General features: G+C 34.0%; 1 protein-coding gene across 1 annotated transcript in view; it reads left to right on the forward strand.

Annotated features, from left to right (window-relative positions):
* LOC110570205 (phospholipid-transporting ATPase IB-like) overlaps nucleotides 1-18,248 on the forward strand; it is a 180,179-nt gene that overhangs the window by 138,612 nt on the left and 23,319 nt on the right. Inside the window, 2 exon segments of the mRNA XM_021678187.2 lie at nucleotides 13,293-13,354; nucleotides 16,273-16,329. Of these exon segments, the coding sequence (XP_021533862.2) occupies nucleotides 13,293-13,354; nucleotides 16,273-16,329 (119 nt within the window).

Consider the following 18,248-nt stretch of genomic DNA (forward strand, 5'->3'; position numbering starts at 1 on the left):
GTCTTCTCAATTATTAATCAGGGTTACCATATCTCACAGGAGGGGCAGGTTACTAGCATTTCTCATCCCCCCCAACTCTGAGGTAAAGAGGCAAAATTCCTGATGAGTGTGGCCAAGAGGTTAGAGTTCCCCTTTTCCAATCAACTTATATCCATCAGACAGAGTCTCTACCACAGGCATTAGAGGCTAAGAATATTGGGTTCCTGATCACTTTCACCACAGCTTGCTTGTAAGGCAGAGAATCTCTAAGAGATTGTTGGGAAGGCAAGCCGAGAAGACCAGTGACTACAACTTCACTATCACCAAGAGTAGTGGCAGTAAGATTTTGCCTATGGTGAGAGGTAGTACATAAGAAGAGATAGCTCCAAAACTCTTCCCAAAGGAAGTGACTATTTGAAACAGACTAGGGGGAGAGTTCAAGTCTAGGGATGTTCTCAAAAATAACTCTTCCTCATTGAGACCAATAAGCTAAATCATAGGCCTACTAATTTATCAGAATGAACCAGAGACAGAGACATAAAAATAGCTCTCCTGAGGTGAGAACAAACCTCAAAGACTTGTCTCAAAATTATCCAAGCCTGAATTTAATTGGCTCAGCCTGCTGTACAATTTATGCCCCAGAACATTGTCAAAAACCATAGACTAACCCCTGGGTAATTAGTGGACCTTAACAACTGGTATAATGCCAAATGAGTCAGATAGCTTAATGGAGAAATCAGCGAAAAACATAGGACAGACCAGATAACACCAAGGGGGCTTTGCTTGCCTAGCGCTGCACCTTCCAAGGTGCAGTACCAAGGTTTAACCCTGGGGAAAGAGACTCACCAAAATAGCCAGCTGAATCACAAAACAAATAAACAAGCATCAAAGCAAATATATGCCTTAAAGGGAGGGGGGGATTAGTATCCAGAGTAGCTACAATATATTATGTAAAATTTCCAGTTTTCAACAACAACCAAAAAGTACAAGACACACAAAGAGACAGGACTGCATGAGCCACACACCAAGAAGTAGGTAACAGAAACTACCTGTGAGAGGCCCTACATGTCAGATTTAACAAAGAGTTCAAATTAGCCGATATAAACATGTTCAAAGTGCCAAAAGAAATGCATAAAGGTATGAAGGCATAAAGACACATCAAAGATTGCCAATTAAGAGAGAGAAATTCTAATAAAGAACCAAATGAAAATTCTGGGGTTGAAAATTTTAATAATAATAAAAAAAAGAACAATTCATTAGAGTGACTCAATGGTAGATTTGAACTGGAAGAAGACATTATGAAACCTGATCTTACATTAATAGAAAGTATGCAATTTGAAGACCAGAGAGAAAGTAGAATGAAGAAACATGAACACAGACTCAAAAAATGTGAGAAGCCTTTAAACACACCAATCTAGGCATATGGGAGTATAAGAACAAGAGCAGAAAAAGAATGAAGTAGAAAAATATTCAGGGAAATGGTAGCTAAAGAGCTTCAAATTAGCTTAATAACATTAATGTGTACATCCAAGGGGGCTCAGTGAACTTTAAATGAGATAATTGCAAAGAGATCTATATCCAGACACATTGTAGCAAAAATGTTGAAAGCCAGAAACAATGGGATAATATGGAAAGCAGCAAAAGCAAAATGACTCAGGTACAAAGGAGCTCCAATAAGATTTTCAGATGACTTCTCATTACACACAAAAAAATGGAGGCCAGAAGGCAGTGGGATGACAAATTCAAAGTGCTGAGAGAAAAAAATACCTGTCAACCAAGAAACTTATGCCCAGCAAAATAATCTTTCAAAAATGAAGGCAAAATAAAGACATTTCCATATAAACAGAAAAATGAGAGGATTTGTTACTATAATACAAACTTCTCAAGAAATATTAAAGGAAGTTCTTCAGATTAAAAGTAAGTAAACCCAGTCCACAAAGAGCCTTGGCAAAGGTTATTATATAATCATGTAAGATAGTGTAAATGCATATTTCTTCTGTCTTTTCATAACTGATTTAAAACAAATTTCATAAAATAGTATAGATGCAAAATCTTCATCAAAATATCAACATACCAAAACTAGAAATATATATAAGGTTATATATAAACACCAAATGGCATTATGCCAAGAATGCAAAATTGGTTTAACATCTAAAAATAATGTAATACATCATAACAGTAAAGGATAAAAACTACATGATCGTCTCAATAAATTCAGAAAAAGTATTTGACAAAAGCCAATACATCTTCAGGATAAAAGCAGTCAACACCGTAGGAATAGAATGGATCTTCCTCAACTGATAAAAAAAATCTACAAAAAACACAGTTAACATTTTGCTTAGTGGTGAAAGCCTGAATGCTTTCCCCTAAAATCAAGAATAGGACAAAAATATCATTTCCAACATTCCTATTCACTATTGTACTGGAAATTTTAGGCAGTGCAGTTGGGCATAAAAATGCAATAAAAATCATCCAGATTAGAAAAGTAAAAGTAAAATGATCTCTATTTGAATATGACATGATATATATAAAATGCTGAAATTATATGTTATAAAAATAAAATGCTAAAATTAAAATACTATTAGAATAAAGTTTCAGGGTACAAGATTAATATACAAAAATCCATTTTATTTCTATACAACAGAAATAAGACAGAAAATGACATTAAGAAAACAATTATACTAACTACTGAAGAAAAATGAAGAAAATACTTATAAATTTAACAAAAGTGCAAAATTTATACTTTGAAAATTGCAAAACATTGTTGGAAGACATTAAGAAGGCTTAAATGAATGTAAAGATAGCCCATGTTTGTGGATTGGATGATGTGATAATGATAAGCTGGCAATACTTCTCAAATCAATCTAGAGGCCCAATTAAATCCTTTTCAAAGTTCCAGCTGAATTTTTAGAAAGGGACAAGCTGATTCTAAAATTTGTATGAAAACATAAGTGACTCCGAATAGCTAAAACAATCTTTGAAAAGAAAAAGTTGGAGAACTCACACTTCTTGATTTCAAAACTTACTCCAAACCTGCAATTAATCAAGACAATGCAATATTGGTATAAGTGTGTGTGTGTGTGTGTGTGTATCCCAATGAATAAAATTGAGAAATAAACCCTCGTATTTATTATTAAGTGATATTTAGCAAGTACACCAGTGCAATTCAGTGGAGGGTGGGAAGGAATAGTCTTTTTGAAAAACACTTCTGAGATAAGTGGATATTCATTTACAAAAGAATAAATCTGGATGTGTACCAGACACAAAACACACAGTAAACTCAAAACAGATTATAGAACTAAATGTAAGAGCTAAAAGTATAAATATATCTTAGAAGAACATATAGGGATAAATATTTTTGACTTTGGTTAGATGAAGATGCTTAGATGTATGACACCACAGCATAAACAACACAAAAATAAGTAAATGGGACTTAAAACAAACAAACAAACGAAAAAAGCTTGTGCATCAGAAGACACCATTAAGAAAGTAAAAATATAGACAAGATCAATGAAATCAAGAGCTGGTTCTTTGAAAAGATAAACAAAATGGATAAACTTTAGCCACTCTTTAAGAAAAAAAAAAAAAGAGCACTCGAAGTCCAAAATGAAGGAGGAGAAATACCACCACCACCACACAAATACAAAAATGTGAGAATATTATGAAATATTATATACCAACAAATTGGATAACCCAGAATAAATGGATAAATTCCTAGAAATATACAATCTTCCAAACTGAATCTAGAAGAAATAGAAAATTTAAACAGACCGATTACTAGTAAAGAAATTAAATCAATAATCAAAAATCTCTCAACAAAAATAAAGTCCAGGACCAGACAGCTTCACAAGTGAATTGTACCCAATATTTAAAGAAGAGTTAATACCTATTTTTTTTTTAAGATTTTATTTCTTTATTTGACAGAGAGAGAGCACACAAGCAGGGGGAGTGGCAGGCAGAGGCAGAGAGAGAAGCAGGCTCCCCGCTGAGCAGGGAGTCCAATGTGGGGCTCGATCCCAGGACCCCAGGATCATGACCTGAACCAAAGGCAGTCGCTTAACCAACTGAGCCACCCAGGCGCCCTAATACCTATTTTTGTACCCAATATTTAAAGAAGAGTTAATACCTATTTCTCAAAATAGTCCAAAAAAATAGATGAATAAAACTTCCAAATTCATTCTATGAAGCCAGTATTGCTCTGATACCAAAACCAGAAAAATACACTACAAAAAACGAAAACTACTTAACAATAGTAACCATCAACAAAAGGCAACCTAGTGAATGGGAGAAGATATTTGCAAATGATGTATCTGAAAAGTAGTTAATATCCAAAAAATATAAAGAATTTATGCAACTCAACATAAAATAAAAAGCAATCTGATTAAAAACGGGCAGAGGACCTAAATAGACATTTTTCCAAAGAAGACATACAAATGGCCGAATGACACATTAAAAGATGCTCAACATCACTAATCATCAGGGAAATGTAAATCAAAACCATAATGAGATATCACTTCATACCAATCAGAATGGCTAATCCCCCAAAGTCAAAAAATAAGTGTTGGTGAGGATATGGTGAACAGGGTGCCCTATGCACTGTTGATGGGAATGTAAATTGGCGCAGCCACTGTGGAAAGCAGTATGGAGGTTCCTCAAAAACTAAACATATAGATACGATATGACAGAGTTATTCCACTACTGGGTATTTACCCAAAGAAAACAAAAACACTAATTTGAAAAGATACATGCCCCTTTATGATTATTGCAGCATTACTTATAATAGCCAAGATGTAGAAGCAACCCATGAATGAAGTGTTCATTCATAGGTGACTAAAGAAGCTGTGGTACACTTATGTACACACAATGGAATATTAGTCAACCATAAAAAAGAATGAGATCTTGTCATTTGTGACATCTGGATGGACATAGAGGGTGTTATGCTAAGTGAAATAAGTCAGACAGAGAAAGACAAATACTAGATGATTTCACTTACATTTGGAATCTAAAAACAAAACAACTGAACAAAGAAACAAAAAAGCAGACAAATACAGAGAATAAATTAGTGGTTGCCAGATGGAAGGAAGATGGGGGATGGGTGAAATAGATAAAGGGGATTAAAAGGTTCAAACTTCCATTTATAAAATAAGTCATAAAGGTGAAATATATAGCATAGAGAATATAGTCAATAATACTGTAATAATCTTGTATTGTGACAGATGGTGACTAACCCTTATCATAGTGAGCAGTGAATAATGGATAGAATTGTCTAATGTTTTATAACTGAAACTAATAAAACATTGTATGTTAATTATACTTCAATAAAAAAATGAAAATTCAACCCACGGAATGGAACAAAGCATTTGCCCATTATATTTATAACAAAGATTTCTATCTGGGATATGTAAAGAATGCTTACAACTTAACAGTAAAAAGACAAAAAGACCCAATTTTTTAAAACATAAAAAAGATTTGAATAGACATTTCCCCCCAAAGGATATACAAATAACTAATAAATACATGAAAAGATGCTCAACATCATTAATCATTAAACAAATGCAAATTAAAACCACAATGAGGTACTACTTCATGTCCATTAGGTTGGCTATAATCAAAATGACACATAGCAATAAGTACTGGCAAGGATGTGGGGACTGGAACCCTCATACACAGCTGGCAGGAACGTAACATGGTGTAGCTGCTTTGGGAAACAGTCTGGGACTTCCTGTAATGGGTAAGCATTGAGTTACCATATTATCCAGCAATTACACTGCTAGGTATATGCTCAAGAGAAATTAAAATCTACGCCCACAGAAAAATTTGTAAACATAGCAGCATTATTCATAACAGCCCAGATGTTCATTAATCAATGAATGGATATACAATGGATGTGTGCTACATCCATACAATGGAATAGTGTTAGTTAATAAAAAGGAATGAAGTACTGATCATGCTACAACAGTGATGAATCTTGAAAACATTATACTAAATGAAAGAAGCCAGTCACAAGGACCACATAGTGTGTGAGTCTATTTACAGGAAATGTCCAGAATAGGCAAATACATAGAGACAGAAAATAGATTAGTGTCACCTAAGGCTGGGGGGATGGAGGGATGGCAGTGACAGCTGAGGGGTCTGGGATTTCTTTTTGGGGGTGGAATGAAAGTGTTCCAAAATTGATTATGCTGATAGTTACAAGACTCTGTTAATATACTAAAAGCCATTGAACTGTACATTTTAAGTGTGTGGATTTATGGTATGTAAATTATATCTCAATAAATCTGGTAAAAAAAAAAAGTTAGTGAAGACTTAACTTCATAATATATCAAATAGGCCAGAGGAAAGAATGCTCACTATACAATAAATAGAATATATTTGGGGGATCATAGATCATCCTCAAAATATAGAATGGGATCTGAACCACTGTAGTAATAACGAATGCAAATCCAGAACCAGAAATACCATGGTTTTACTAAATTAGTATTTTACAGAAATTGTTGTTACTGTCAAGTATTAAATAAGCTAATTCTTTTTAAAACATTCATTTTTTGGCATTTTTCTCTGAGATTCATGAAAATTTTCAATCCCATGACACTTAACATGTTCCCCAGTGCACACACACATACTCGCAACACCCCCATATTCTCTATAAGGAATAAACAATTACTAATTATTTGTGCTTTCTGGGACAGAGAACTAATTAAATAATCTTTGCCAATTTCCTTAAAAGTTAATGGGACTGAATTATTTAACTGCTCACAACACCTGGTGCAGTTTTTTTGGCACTAATAGGTTTAACACATGTTCAAGTTTAAAGGTATTTTCTACACAACAGGCAAGCAAACTACATAATCACAAACTCTCACTCACCATTGTGAAGTTATGTGAAGTGACAACCAGTGTTTCCAGGTTCCTACTTTGTAAATTCAGCCTAAATGTGTCATACTAAATGTAACTGACCAGGTGTACATTATCTACATAGTGTTCTTTATGTTATAACTTGTATCACATGAAATCTGTTAATATAAGACATTAATAACGAGAGAGAGAGAGAGAGAGAGGATCCATCTTCTACTAATCCATTTTCTACTAATTACAGCAGTTCCCAAACTTGTCTGTATGTTAGAATCGGTGGAAGATTTTTTTTTTTTTTTAAATTCCAAAGCCCAGACCATTCCCAAACCAACTGAATCACAATCTCCGTGGTTAGGCCACAGGCATCAGTAGCTTATGAAGCTCACCAGAATATTCCAAAGTACAGACAAGTTTGGGAATTACTGCTCCAGTACAAGTGCAAACAGGCAAGGAATGATGATTTTCCATATTTCAAAAATGTTCACATTTTTTTAATGCTTTACTATGCTTCATATTCTATATATTAATTATATTTCTGGTGATTTGCAGCTAATGAAAATTTTGTTCTAAAAGGTCATTATAATTATTTAAAATTTAGGATGTATTTTCCATTTTTAATTTACTTACAACACTGTCACTGACCTGTTCAATATCACATTTTTTTTTTTTTATCCTCTTTGAGTTCTCAGAGATTGGGGTGGTCTTATGCAAGTTGCAGCTGGGTATCTCCAGCAGCTGTGGTAGTTTAGGCTCTTAGGGCAGGAAAGTAGGAGTGGTGATGGGGGCAGGGATCAAGACCCAGGCATGAGATCCTCACAGAAAGGTCTTGGAAAAAGGTTCTGTTGCCATAGAAGCCCATTGTATGGGGAGGCCATTTGCACCTTGGGTATATATAAATCAGGGACTGTAATTTTACTTGTATGATGGTTTCTTATCAAATAATCTTAAATTAGAAATTCAGTGTGAATAATTTTACCCCATTTAATCCTGTATCACTGATTGTTTACATCACTAAAATATTTATACACTAGCTCTTTGTGATTTTATTTTGCATTTTTCTGATGACTAATGATATAGACCCTCTCTCATGTGATTGTTTGTCATTTGTATACCTTCTCTGAAGGAGCTTTTTTTTTAAGTCCTTTGCCCCTTTTTAAATGTAATTATTTTCTTAGGGAGTTGCAAGAGTTCTTTCTAGATAAGAATCCTTTTTCATGTGTACATTGTAAGTTTTTCCCTTAATCTATGCCTTGACTAATTAATATTATTAAAATCAGAAGTATTAAATTTTAAGCACAATTTATCGAAACATTTTTATGGTCTGTGCTTTTCTTTTTGTCCTAAGAAATCTTTGCCCACCCCAAGGTTACAAAGACTTAATGCTGTTTTCTTTTAGAAGTTTTCTCTTTTTAGGTTTTATGTTTAGTTTTCTGATCTATTTTAATTTTTGTTTATGGTTTGATGTCAAAGTTGAGATTTATTTTTTGCATATTGATGTCCAATTGTTACAGTACCTTTTGTTGAAAAGATTATGTTTTTCCCATGAAATTATGTTGGCATCTTTGAAACTGTATGTATGGATCTATATCTGAAATCTGTTTCACTGATTTGATGATTTCACTGATGAAATACGTCTATTTCATTGATCTACATGTCTATTCTTGGACCATACTGTCTTGATAACTGTACTTTATATTTAAATCCTGAACCAGGTAGTATAACTTCTCTGAAAAAAATTTGGCTATTCTAGGTCCTTTAAATTTCAATATAAATTATTAAAAATCAGCTTTTCAAATTCTAATTAAAAATATTGGGATTTGGATTGCAATTGTATTTAATCTATAGATTAACAACAGGAGAATTGGAAAATTGACATTTTAACATTACCGAGTCTTCCAGTTCATAAATATAGTATATGTCTCCAATGATTTAAGTTGTCTTTCATTTCTCTCAGGAATGTTTTGGAGTTTTTAATGTACAGTCTTGGCACATCTTTTGTTAAGCTTATCCATCAGCATTCAAGTTTTGAATGCTACTATAAATGACATTTTTAGATCTTATTTTCCAATTTTTCAATGTTCCTATATAGAAATACCTTTTATTTCTTACAATACTTGCATCCTGTGTCCTTGCTAAATTTGCTATTTGTTCTAGTAGCTATTTTTTTGCTTTATTAGGATTTTCTATATATACAACCATGTTGTCTGTGAATAAAGAGAGGTTTACTTCCTTTCATTTATTTTTCTTGCACTGATGCAGAATCTATGACCTCCAGAACAATGTTAAATAAAAGTAGTGAGTGTGGACATGTTTGCTTTTTTCCTCTTAGGAGGAAAAAAAATTTTTTTTACCATTAATCATGATGTTAGCTTTTTCACAGATGTCTTTTTCCTCTTCTTCTGGGACTCCAACTACACATCTGTTGGAACTCTTGGTATTTTCCCACCTCTCTGTTCATTTATACCATCTTTGTTTTCTCTTTTGGTTCATTTTTAGTTTCTTTTGCCATGTCTTTAAGTTCACTGATCTTTTATTTAACAGTCTCTCTGAAGTTAATATCAAACCAGTGACATTTTCCTTCCATATGTTAATACTCTTCATCTCTAGAAATTCTAATTAGTTCTTCTTTACCTCTTTCCTTTCTCTCATTTTTTTCAAATGCCTGAGTGTAATTGTGATACTTATAATAGCTATCTTAGAGATTTTTCTGCTAATTCCCACATGTCTGTTATTTCTGTGTTGGTTCTATTACGAATTTTCCCCTGCTATGGGTCAAAATTTTGCTTCTTCATATATATAATTTTATAATGGATACTGGGCATTGTGAATTTTATGCTGCTGAATGTTTTTTGTGGTATACATTTAAATATTGACTTTGTTTTGGCCGGCAGTTACATTCCCTATAAATAGTTTGATCCTTCTAAGATCTGTTTTTCTTCGAGTCTCTTAGAGTATCTTTTACTATAGAAGTAATTTAGTTCCTGTACAAAGGTTTTCTCTTCTTGGGTGTCTACTGAACGCTTCATATATTGAATGATGTCTCTTTATTTTGGCTCATGGAAATTTGAGTAAATCCTAGCTTTATATTAGATCTGGCAATTTTCAACTTGCAGTTCTGTGGTAATTTGGTTTTCCACAGTAATTGCTTGTTGGTGACCTTGTGAAGTTTCTCAGTACACATATGCAGATTGGCATTCAACCAAAGACTTATGAAGACCCCATGTGACTTTCTGGAGCTAATTCTCGGCATTGTTCTCTCATTTCCAGTGTTCACTTCTGCAAATTCCAGCCATCTTGGCCTCTCTAAAATCCAATCTCTGTCTCATCACCAGAAATTGCCTCCAAGTATGAACCAAGGGCAGTGGTAGGTCTCACCTAATTGTTTACCCTTCTCTCAGGGATCACAACCCTGTGCTGCTTTTTAGCCAGTGTCTGAAAGAATTATTTCATATGTTTTGTTCAACTTTCTCATTGATTATAGCAAGAGGGAAATTACTGTTGCTTCTTCATAGGTAGAAGGAAAAGTCCTGGTCTTTCTAATTTTTTTTTTCTTTTGTCACTAGTCTGTCATGTACTGAGAAAGGTAAGGTAAAGTCTGCTACTACTAACATATTTGTTTCCCTTTTAATTTCTCATAATTTATAGTTTAGAAATGTATTTTATTTGTTGCACCAATATTTCTAGTTGTTTCATATTTGTTGCAACCTATAGCATCTGGCATTACAAAGTTCTCTTCTTTGTCTTGTTTCATTCTTTTCAGCCTCAGTTTCTTCTTAATATCATTTTTGTGCTTTGAATTGTATTTTCCATGCCTGTAATTTACTTTTCAAACTTCATGAATTACTTTTTTTAGGTCTGTTGCTTGTATACAGCATAGAATTGGGTTTTGTTTTTGAGACGCAATTAGAGAGTCATTTTTTATTTTATTTTATTTTTAAAGATTTTATTTATTTATTTGACAGAGACAGAGATAGCAAGAGCAGGAACACAAGCAGCGGGAGTGGGAGAGGGAGAGCAGGCTTCCCGCTGAGGAGGGAGCCCGATGCGGGACTCGATCCCAGGACCCTGGGATCATGACCTGAGCGAAGGCAGATGCTTAACGACTGAGCCACCCAGGCGCCCTAGAGAGTCATTTTTTAAAAAACGGGTTTTGTTTGCAATATCTCATTTGACTGCATTTTCTGTTTTAATATACTTTTCTAATCTTTATGTGCCTGGCTTTCTTTGTGGGTTTTTTGTGTGTTGTCTTGTGGTATTCAGGAAGGTTTGAATTTTTTTCTTATGCTTATTTTTATTATAAGTTTATATAGACAGTGCTCTGTTTCTTTGGACAAATCCATTGGTTTCCAAGTATGATAAAATTATGTTTCCAATCCTTCCATCTCCCTTCCCTTTCCTCTAGCAACCCATTATCTTGAACATGGCATACTTGTATACTTTATATAAACTTGTAATTCCATTACTTGATTGTTAGCTTTGAATATTCTTTATTGACTCCCAATTATAGATGAGAAAATCTGCAAACTTACTCTACTTCCCATCTAATTAACCTGTATCCCCGGATCTTATATAAATTGCATCATACCCACAGTGTCTGGGCACTGAATAATTATAATCAGATTGATCGTTTTAGCACCATATTTTTTGGTTTTGCTTTATTTTAATTCTATAGTTAAATATATAAAATGCGCACAATAAGTCTTTTTGCTCTGGCTTCTCCAATCATTTCTTTGTTGGCTGGTTGTAATAGGTTTTTTTTTTTTTTAATTCCTTGGTGAGTATACTTTAATAAGTTTTGGTGCTCTTCTCTTAATTTGCTTTCAAACAATTTTTCTTTTTTCAGTTTAAAGATTTATTTATTTATTTATATCATGGATGGGGGGAGGGGCAGAGGGAGAGGGAGAGAGAGAATCTCAAGCAGACTCTGTGCTGAGTGCAAAGCCCAATGTGGGGCTCCATCTCACGACCCTGAGATCATAACCTGAGCTGAAATCAAGAGTGGGATGCTAAACCGACTGGGCCACCCAGGAGCCCCTGATTTCAAACCAATTTCAAACACATACATTAGACAAATTTATAGTGTAGTGAATAGTAACCACTCAAATCACATAGAATACCCTGCCTTTTTTCCTATAGTCTGTTTTTATGGATGCTGTGCCTACTTCTTTTATATTATTCCTCAAGAAATTCGATTTTTATTTCCCAGCTACTGGAGGAAGGTTCTTTCAAGGAGAGTATTTTTGCTGATATTTCTGAGGTCTGTTACCCTCGGCCAGCTTGGTATTTACTTTGCCCTGGTGCTTTTATCATCACCAAGCATAGTTTCTGCTCACCTTAGCTGCTTGGAAGCCCTCATTAGCTTTCTGAGACTGGATTTTTTGTCTCATAGTTTCCCTGACATAGATCCTGTGGAGGTTTTCTCTGTTTGCATCATTGATTTTGTACAATATCCGGAAGGAAAAGAATTTGTTTCACATCACCATGCGCAAACTGGAAGTTTCCCTTTTGTCCCAACAAAGCTTATAATTTCTCTCTTCCCTTTGTGAATATGCATCTGGACAACATAACTCAGTATGGCCTTTCTATGCAGTTTTCTCCCTGTTTCTAGTCAATTGCAAGATTGTTCTCATCTATACTATCACCCTATTCCCATTAAAACTCACCAAGTTAAGTCTGTACACAATCCAGACTCTTGATTGTCACTTCCCTAGCTGGTCTAACCTGGCCCACATATTTACCTCTAGTTTCTGTCAATGAGATGCCTTAATACTCCACTGCAGATAATTTTAAGAGTATGAGCCTTGTGCATTTTAGTGGGTTCTAAATCAAGAGAAAATGAAATATGTGAGCTTCTGAATTGGTATTAGGATCAGGAATTTGCACCCCCAAATTTCCATATCAACCAGGACCAGAAGCACAAGTATATATTTGAGAATTTTAAAAAGTGAAAATAAGTGAAAAAATCATCCTAATCTTTATACAGAATGAAATTCATAAGTTATAGCAGACTTAGCAATAAGAGAATATGAAATTCCATTGTAAATTTAAATTATCTGTTAGGTTGATTATTTTAGTAATCCTGGAAAAGAAAAAGAGTAAAAAGTATGATTTTAAAATGTTTAAATCCTAGCCTTGTTTCCTAGCATCACTCATGAGATTGTTTGGGCTTTCAACTTGCCAGATGGTTTATATGCATGTAAAACTAGGTTTCATAATCACATTCATGCACTCCTTGTAATTTATTTACTCATTTTTTGCTTAATATGTCTTTGGAGAGAATAAGAAATAGAAAAATGTCACAATTGTGACAGGCCAAGCAAGCATTGTTGTCACTTTAGAAATATGACCAATTATTGAGAAACATTTTTGGTGGCCAGTATGGGTTCCTTTGATAAAAATAAATTCAAGTCTATGTTTCAGACTCTATAAAGATAAAAAAAAATGACTTTTTCATTTTTCAGATATGGTCTTACAAGGGGGTCACACTACAGACTATTTGTTTCTTGGAAATTTTATTTATACGGTAAGATCACCCATATGATTCAATCACTTTTTCTAGTTTTTAATTGAAAAATTCAAGCATTATAAGAATTTCATAAATTTTAATTCTCCCTCATGCTCCAATACCTTCTCCAAGAAGGAACTATTACAATGGTTGCATATGCATGTGTATATATGTGTGGGAGTATATATATAATTTCTAGAAATATGAAATACATTTAACAAATGTATATGTCCTCCCTTTGTTTGTACAGGTAGGGAGGTGCCTTCTATATCTTGTTTTTTCACTATACAATATGCCTTGGTGATGGCTTCAAGCCAGTCCATAAATATCTACTTCATTCTTTCAGGGCTGCTTATATGACTAACTCACCACTATTTATTTAGCCAGTCTCCTATTAGTGGACCTTAAGATTGTTTGGGGTCCTTTGCCATTGCCAACAATGCTGCAAAGATTATCCTTTATGCCCATGAGTAAATATATCTGTAGGATAAATTTCTAGAAGTGTAATTGCTGGATCAGAGAGTACTGTGAATTTTGAAAATCATTACTAAATTATCCCCTAAAAAGGTTCTTCTTATAACATCTAGGTATAAGAATATCAGTTTCCCTAAGCCCCTATGGGTGGTAGTCTTCTCACACTTTTTGATCTAATAGGTAAGATGGTATCCTATCAGTTTTTGCCTTGAAAAAAAGCATATTTTCATGAAAAACCACTTTCATTTCTTCTTTTGTGAAGGCTTGTTGAATTACTTTAGCAGTCCTATTATTTTGTTGGTTTTTTTATTATTAGTAGTAGATATTTATATGTTAAGGATGTTTTTTTCTCACATTTGTTACAAAAATATATTCTCAGTTTTACATTTTCACTTTTCATGGCATTTTTGTCACGCATATATTCTTCCGATTAGTTTTCTGTAGTTAAATTTATCGATATTTTGCTTTATGGTTTCTGAGTTTTGTGTCTGCCACTAATTTCTTAACTCATAATCCTAAAAATTATAGATGTGTATTTAACTTTATGTTATCCCTTTTGTATGCAAGTAGAAACATATTCCTCTGCATGTTATTCCTTTTCATTTAACGACACATGTTGGAACAAGAAACTACAAACCATTTTTCCTCATGTTTTCTTCTATGTAAGAAGCAATTTATTGGCATATTGCCTCTTTTCACTTTAGCTGGTTGTCTTTATTATTTCATGTTATTGGGTGTGGCTTTTAACTCTATATTATATAGTCCTAAACATCAAATGTGGTTAGATAGTAGTTTCTTATTTATTTGGACATATGCATACAGCAAATTTCCTTCTTTTCAGACCTCCTCACATACAGACATGCATGCATATATACAAATGTACAAGATAGTCCTTAAGATGTCAGAGTAAATTGATCTCATGGAATCTCTATCTCCCAAGGCAAAAAAAAAAAAAGTATAGATAGTAAAACCACCACCAACAAATTATAGCAAAATAAATTTAGCATAGCAATTAAAGAAGGAAAGGGGACCTGACCAATGCTAAATATGAGATGCCAAAGGAGAGATGGTAGAGTTGGCAGGGTCAGCATGGTGAGATCATTAACTCAGCTTTCCTGATACACTGTTCCCAGTGCCAGTGGGTTTGAGGAAGTACTAGGCCCAAAGATAGTGCCTGGAGGAATACAGTAAACCTCCAGGGAGGTAGAGTCCACCCTAATGCTTTCAGAGAATTAAAGAAGGCCAATGGAACTAGAGCACAGTGTGAACATGTGTTGGGCAAGGGAAGTTCAGGATAATGGCAAAGATGAACTTGGAGCAGTAGGTAGAGGCCAGTGCCTGGGCACCTTTAAGGTTTTGGAATAGTTTAGATGAGATGATGGAGGCTAGCTGGGTTGCTGAATCTAGAGCTAGGGAGTGGACATAAAGTCTGCTTCAAAAGTAGGACTTTAAACACTCAGTGTATATTACACATCTGTGGCACAGGAACACACACTGTGACAAAATCATACTTAATGAAACACTTAGAACTTTTTTTTTTTTTTTGAGATTAAGAATAAGAAAGTTGCTCAGTATTGCTGCCTCTCTCCAACACTGTGGAGGAGTTACTAACCAACACAATAAGAAGATGAGAAAAGGAGCACGAGCCTTAGAAAGGGGAAAAATTGGTTTTAAATCAGAGGTGATACACGTGTACACAAAAAATTCTACAAATAAAATATTACAATTAATAAAAGAGGTTGGCAGTTTGCTGGATATCGGCCAATGTTTTAAAAACCAATTATATTTCAACATACCAGCAGCAAATATTTAGAAAATAAAAAAATTTATATACTATTTTACCATAGTATCCAACAAAGGAAAAACATGAACAAATTTAACAAATGATGTCCAAGACCTCTGAGGAAAATTAGAAGACTTTACTGGAGACATTAAGAACATCTAAATGGAGAAATATACCATGCTCATTAGTTGGAATACTCAATACTATGAGGAAGTCAGCTCTCCTCAAGCTGATTTATAGATTCATTATAATCCCAATCAAAAACCCAGATGCCTGATGGGCTATTTCTAAAATATGTATATATGAAATGCAAAAGGCCAAGAATAGCCAAAATGGTCTTTATGATTTCAATCTACCCTGTTCAACTGCACTTTTTATCAATAGCACTTGGATTTCTAATGAGAAAGAAATCTTCCATGCTATTTATAAAAAATGTCTATATATGATATAAACATGATTTTTGTCACATGTTAAAGGGCTTCTAAATACAAAACATTTATTGAAAAACTACATTCTGTCCTCAATTAAAACCTAGCAAATCCTATGACACCAGAATTCACTGGACATGGAGAACAGGGATGGGTGGGAGGAATCAGGGAGGGAGTGAGGTAACATGGATTCTAATGGAAATTTTAATACCGTTTTCCAATCTATTTCCCCTTCTCATCTCCGTGCACAGTATGTAATTGTTACTGTCTGTCTGAAGGCTGGTTTGGAGACACTACCTTGGAATAAAGTGAGTATTCTTGAGGGTATTTCCTTAATCCAGTATAGTTGTTTGCATGTTGATTTACTTTTAAGGTTTAGAAAAGTAGTAAGCATTTTTTTCCTGGTCTTCATATTTTACCTTCTTTTGTTTTGCATATTCAAGTGATGATTTAAACTGGATGGTGGCATATTAGCAATCTAATGTCTTTAAAATATTCATTTCCCTGTCTTACATCTTAGAAATAGATTCAATTTATCATGACATTAGAGATTCCTACATTATCACTACATGAGATCCTTAATTCATTATTATTATCAAGGAACAGAATTATAATGGAAAATTTAGCAAATACAGAAAAAGAAAGAAATACAAATTACCCGTACCTTTCAGTATCAGTGACATGGACATTTTGGTTTTTGTTCTATTCTTTCAGTCTTTGTTTTACATGTGCTTGGTTTGGTTTTGTTTTCTTTTCATAAAAATAGAATTTTAAGGTACCTAATATTTTGTAATTTGCTTTTTTCACTTAATACTAGATCTTTAACATTTTTCTATATCTTTAATATTTATATCTCACTTAATGACTATATAATATTTTATCACCTGGATGCTTATTTATTTTTAGAATAATTGTTTTAACTTCTGTTACTATAAATAATATATAATCAGTACTGTTATGAACACAGATATGCGTGTACTTACAGACATGAGTAATAATTTCCTTAGGATACTATTAAAAGTAGAACTTCTGATAAGTAGAATGTTTTTATGAACTGATGAATAATTTAAGTGAATCTGTATGTAAGTACATATACACACATATACCCATAAATAAGTTGTTTTCCAAATTGTACTCAAAAGTTTATGAGACAAAATGAATTTTTATCAGCCTGTCACCTTTGGAGAGCTTAGATTACGTAGCATATCATGTATTTCTTCTCCAATGTATAGAGTTCTCACTGTCCCTGTACCTAACGGAACATCAACACAATGTTGGGACTGAAGTGTTCTGAACAAAAATATTTTATTAGCAATACATAAGACACACCAATTGTGTGTATTATACTGCCTTAAGGTAACATAAATGATTTTCTATTCCTCCTTTTAATTATTGTTAAATTCTCTTCAGTAAAAGTGTTTCTTTGATCCATGATCACCTACACTATCTGCATATGGTGAGTCTCCTTTATAAATAAGGTAGTATTTTAAAGCCAAAGCAGACTTAACAAAACTCTTCTGGCCTATGAGCTACCAGGCTCCTGCCCTCCAGCTCACATGCTGGTTAGGAAGGAGCCTGGGAACTGGGGCCGGAAAGAAAAGGGACTGGTTTTCAATTTTGGTCATGGGCTACTCTACCCCATGGGGAAGGTCAAGGAGGGAGCCCCTGCTTCTTTACTGGGGAAGAGGATGCTGGTAGCCACTGTTTAGTTCAGAGAATGAGCCAGGGCAGAGAGAGATAACAAAATATATCTCAGAGCAGCAATGGTGGCTTGCTGCTGCTACCCCCAAGGTGATGGTCCCGATGGAAACCCACCTGAAAATACTATTTAAGCCGGAAAAAATGCCTTGCATTGCAGCCCATGTGTTAATGCCAACAATAAGGGAATGGTTACATGAAAATACACTGAAGTGTTTGAAAAATTTAAAGCTCACAGTCTTGAGCTGATTCTCTTCTCCATCATCTCCTGCATGATCACAAGAGAGCCCTCAGGAGGCCTATTTAATGAGGGTTCTATTTAATGAGAGAGAAATCCTTTGAGTAAGAGATTCTTTTTTTTTTTATGTTATGTTAATCACCATACATTACATCATTAGTTTTTGATGTAGTGTTCCATGATTAAGAGATTTCTGAAGAGTGTAAAAAACTGCCTTTGAAAATGACTCATAAAGAAGTAACAATAAATTCTCTGAGAAAATAGCAGATTGGGTTTTTTTCCTCCATATTT

Source organism: Neomonachus schauinslandi, chromosome 3 (assembly GCF_002201575.2).
Source record: "Neomonachus schauinslandi chromosome 3, ASM220157v2, whole genome shotgun sequence".
Lineage (NCBI taxonomy): Eukaryota > Metazoa > Chordata > Mammalia > Carnivora > Phocidae > Neomonachus > Neomonachus schauinslandi.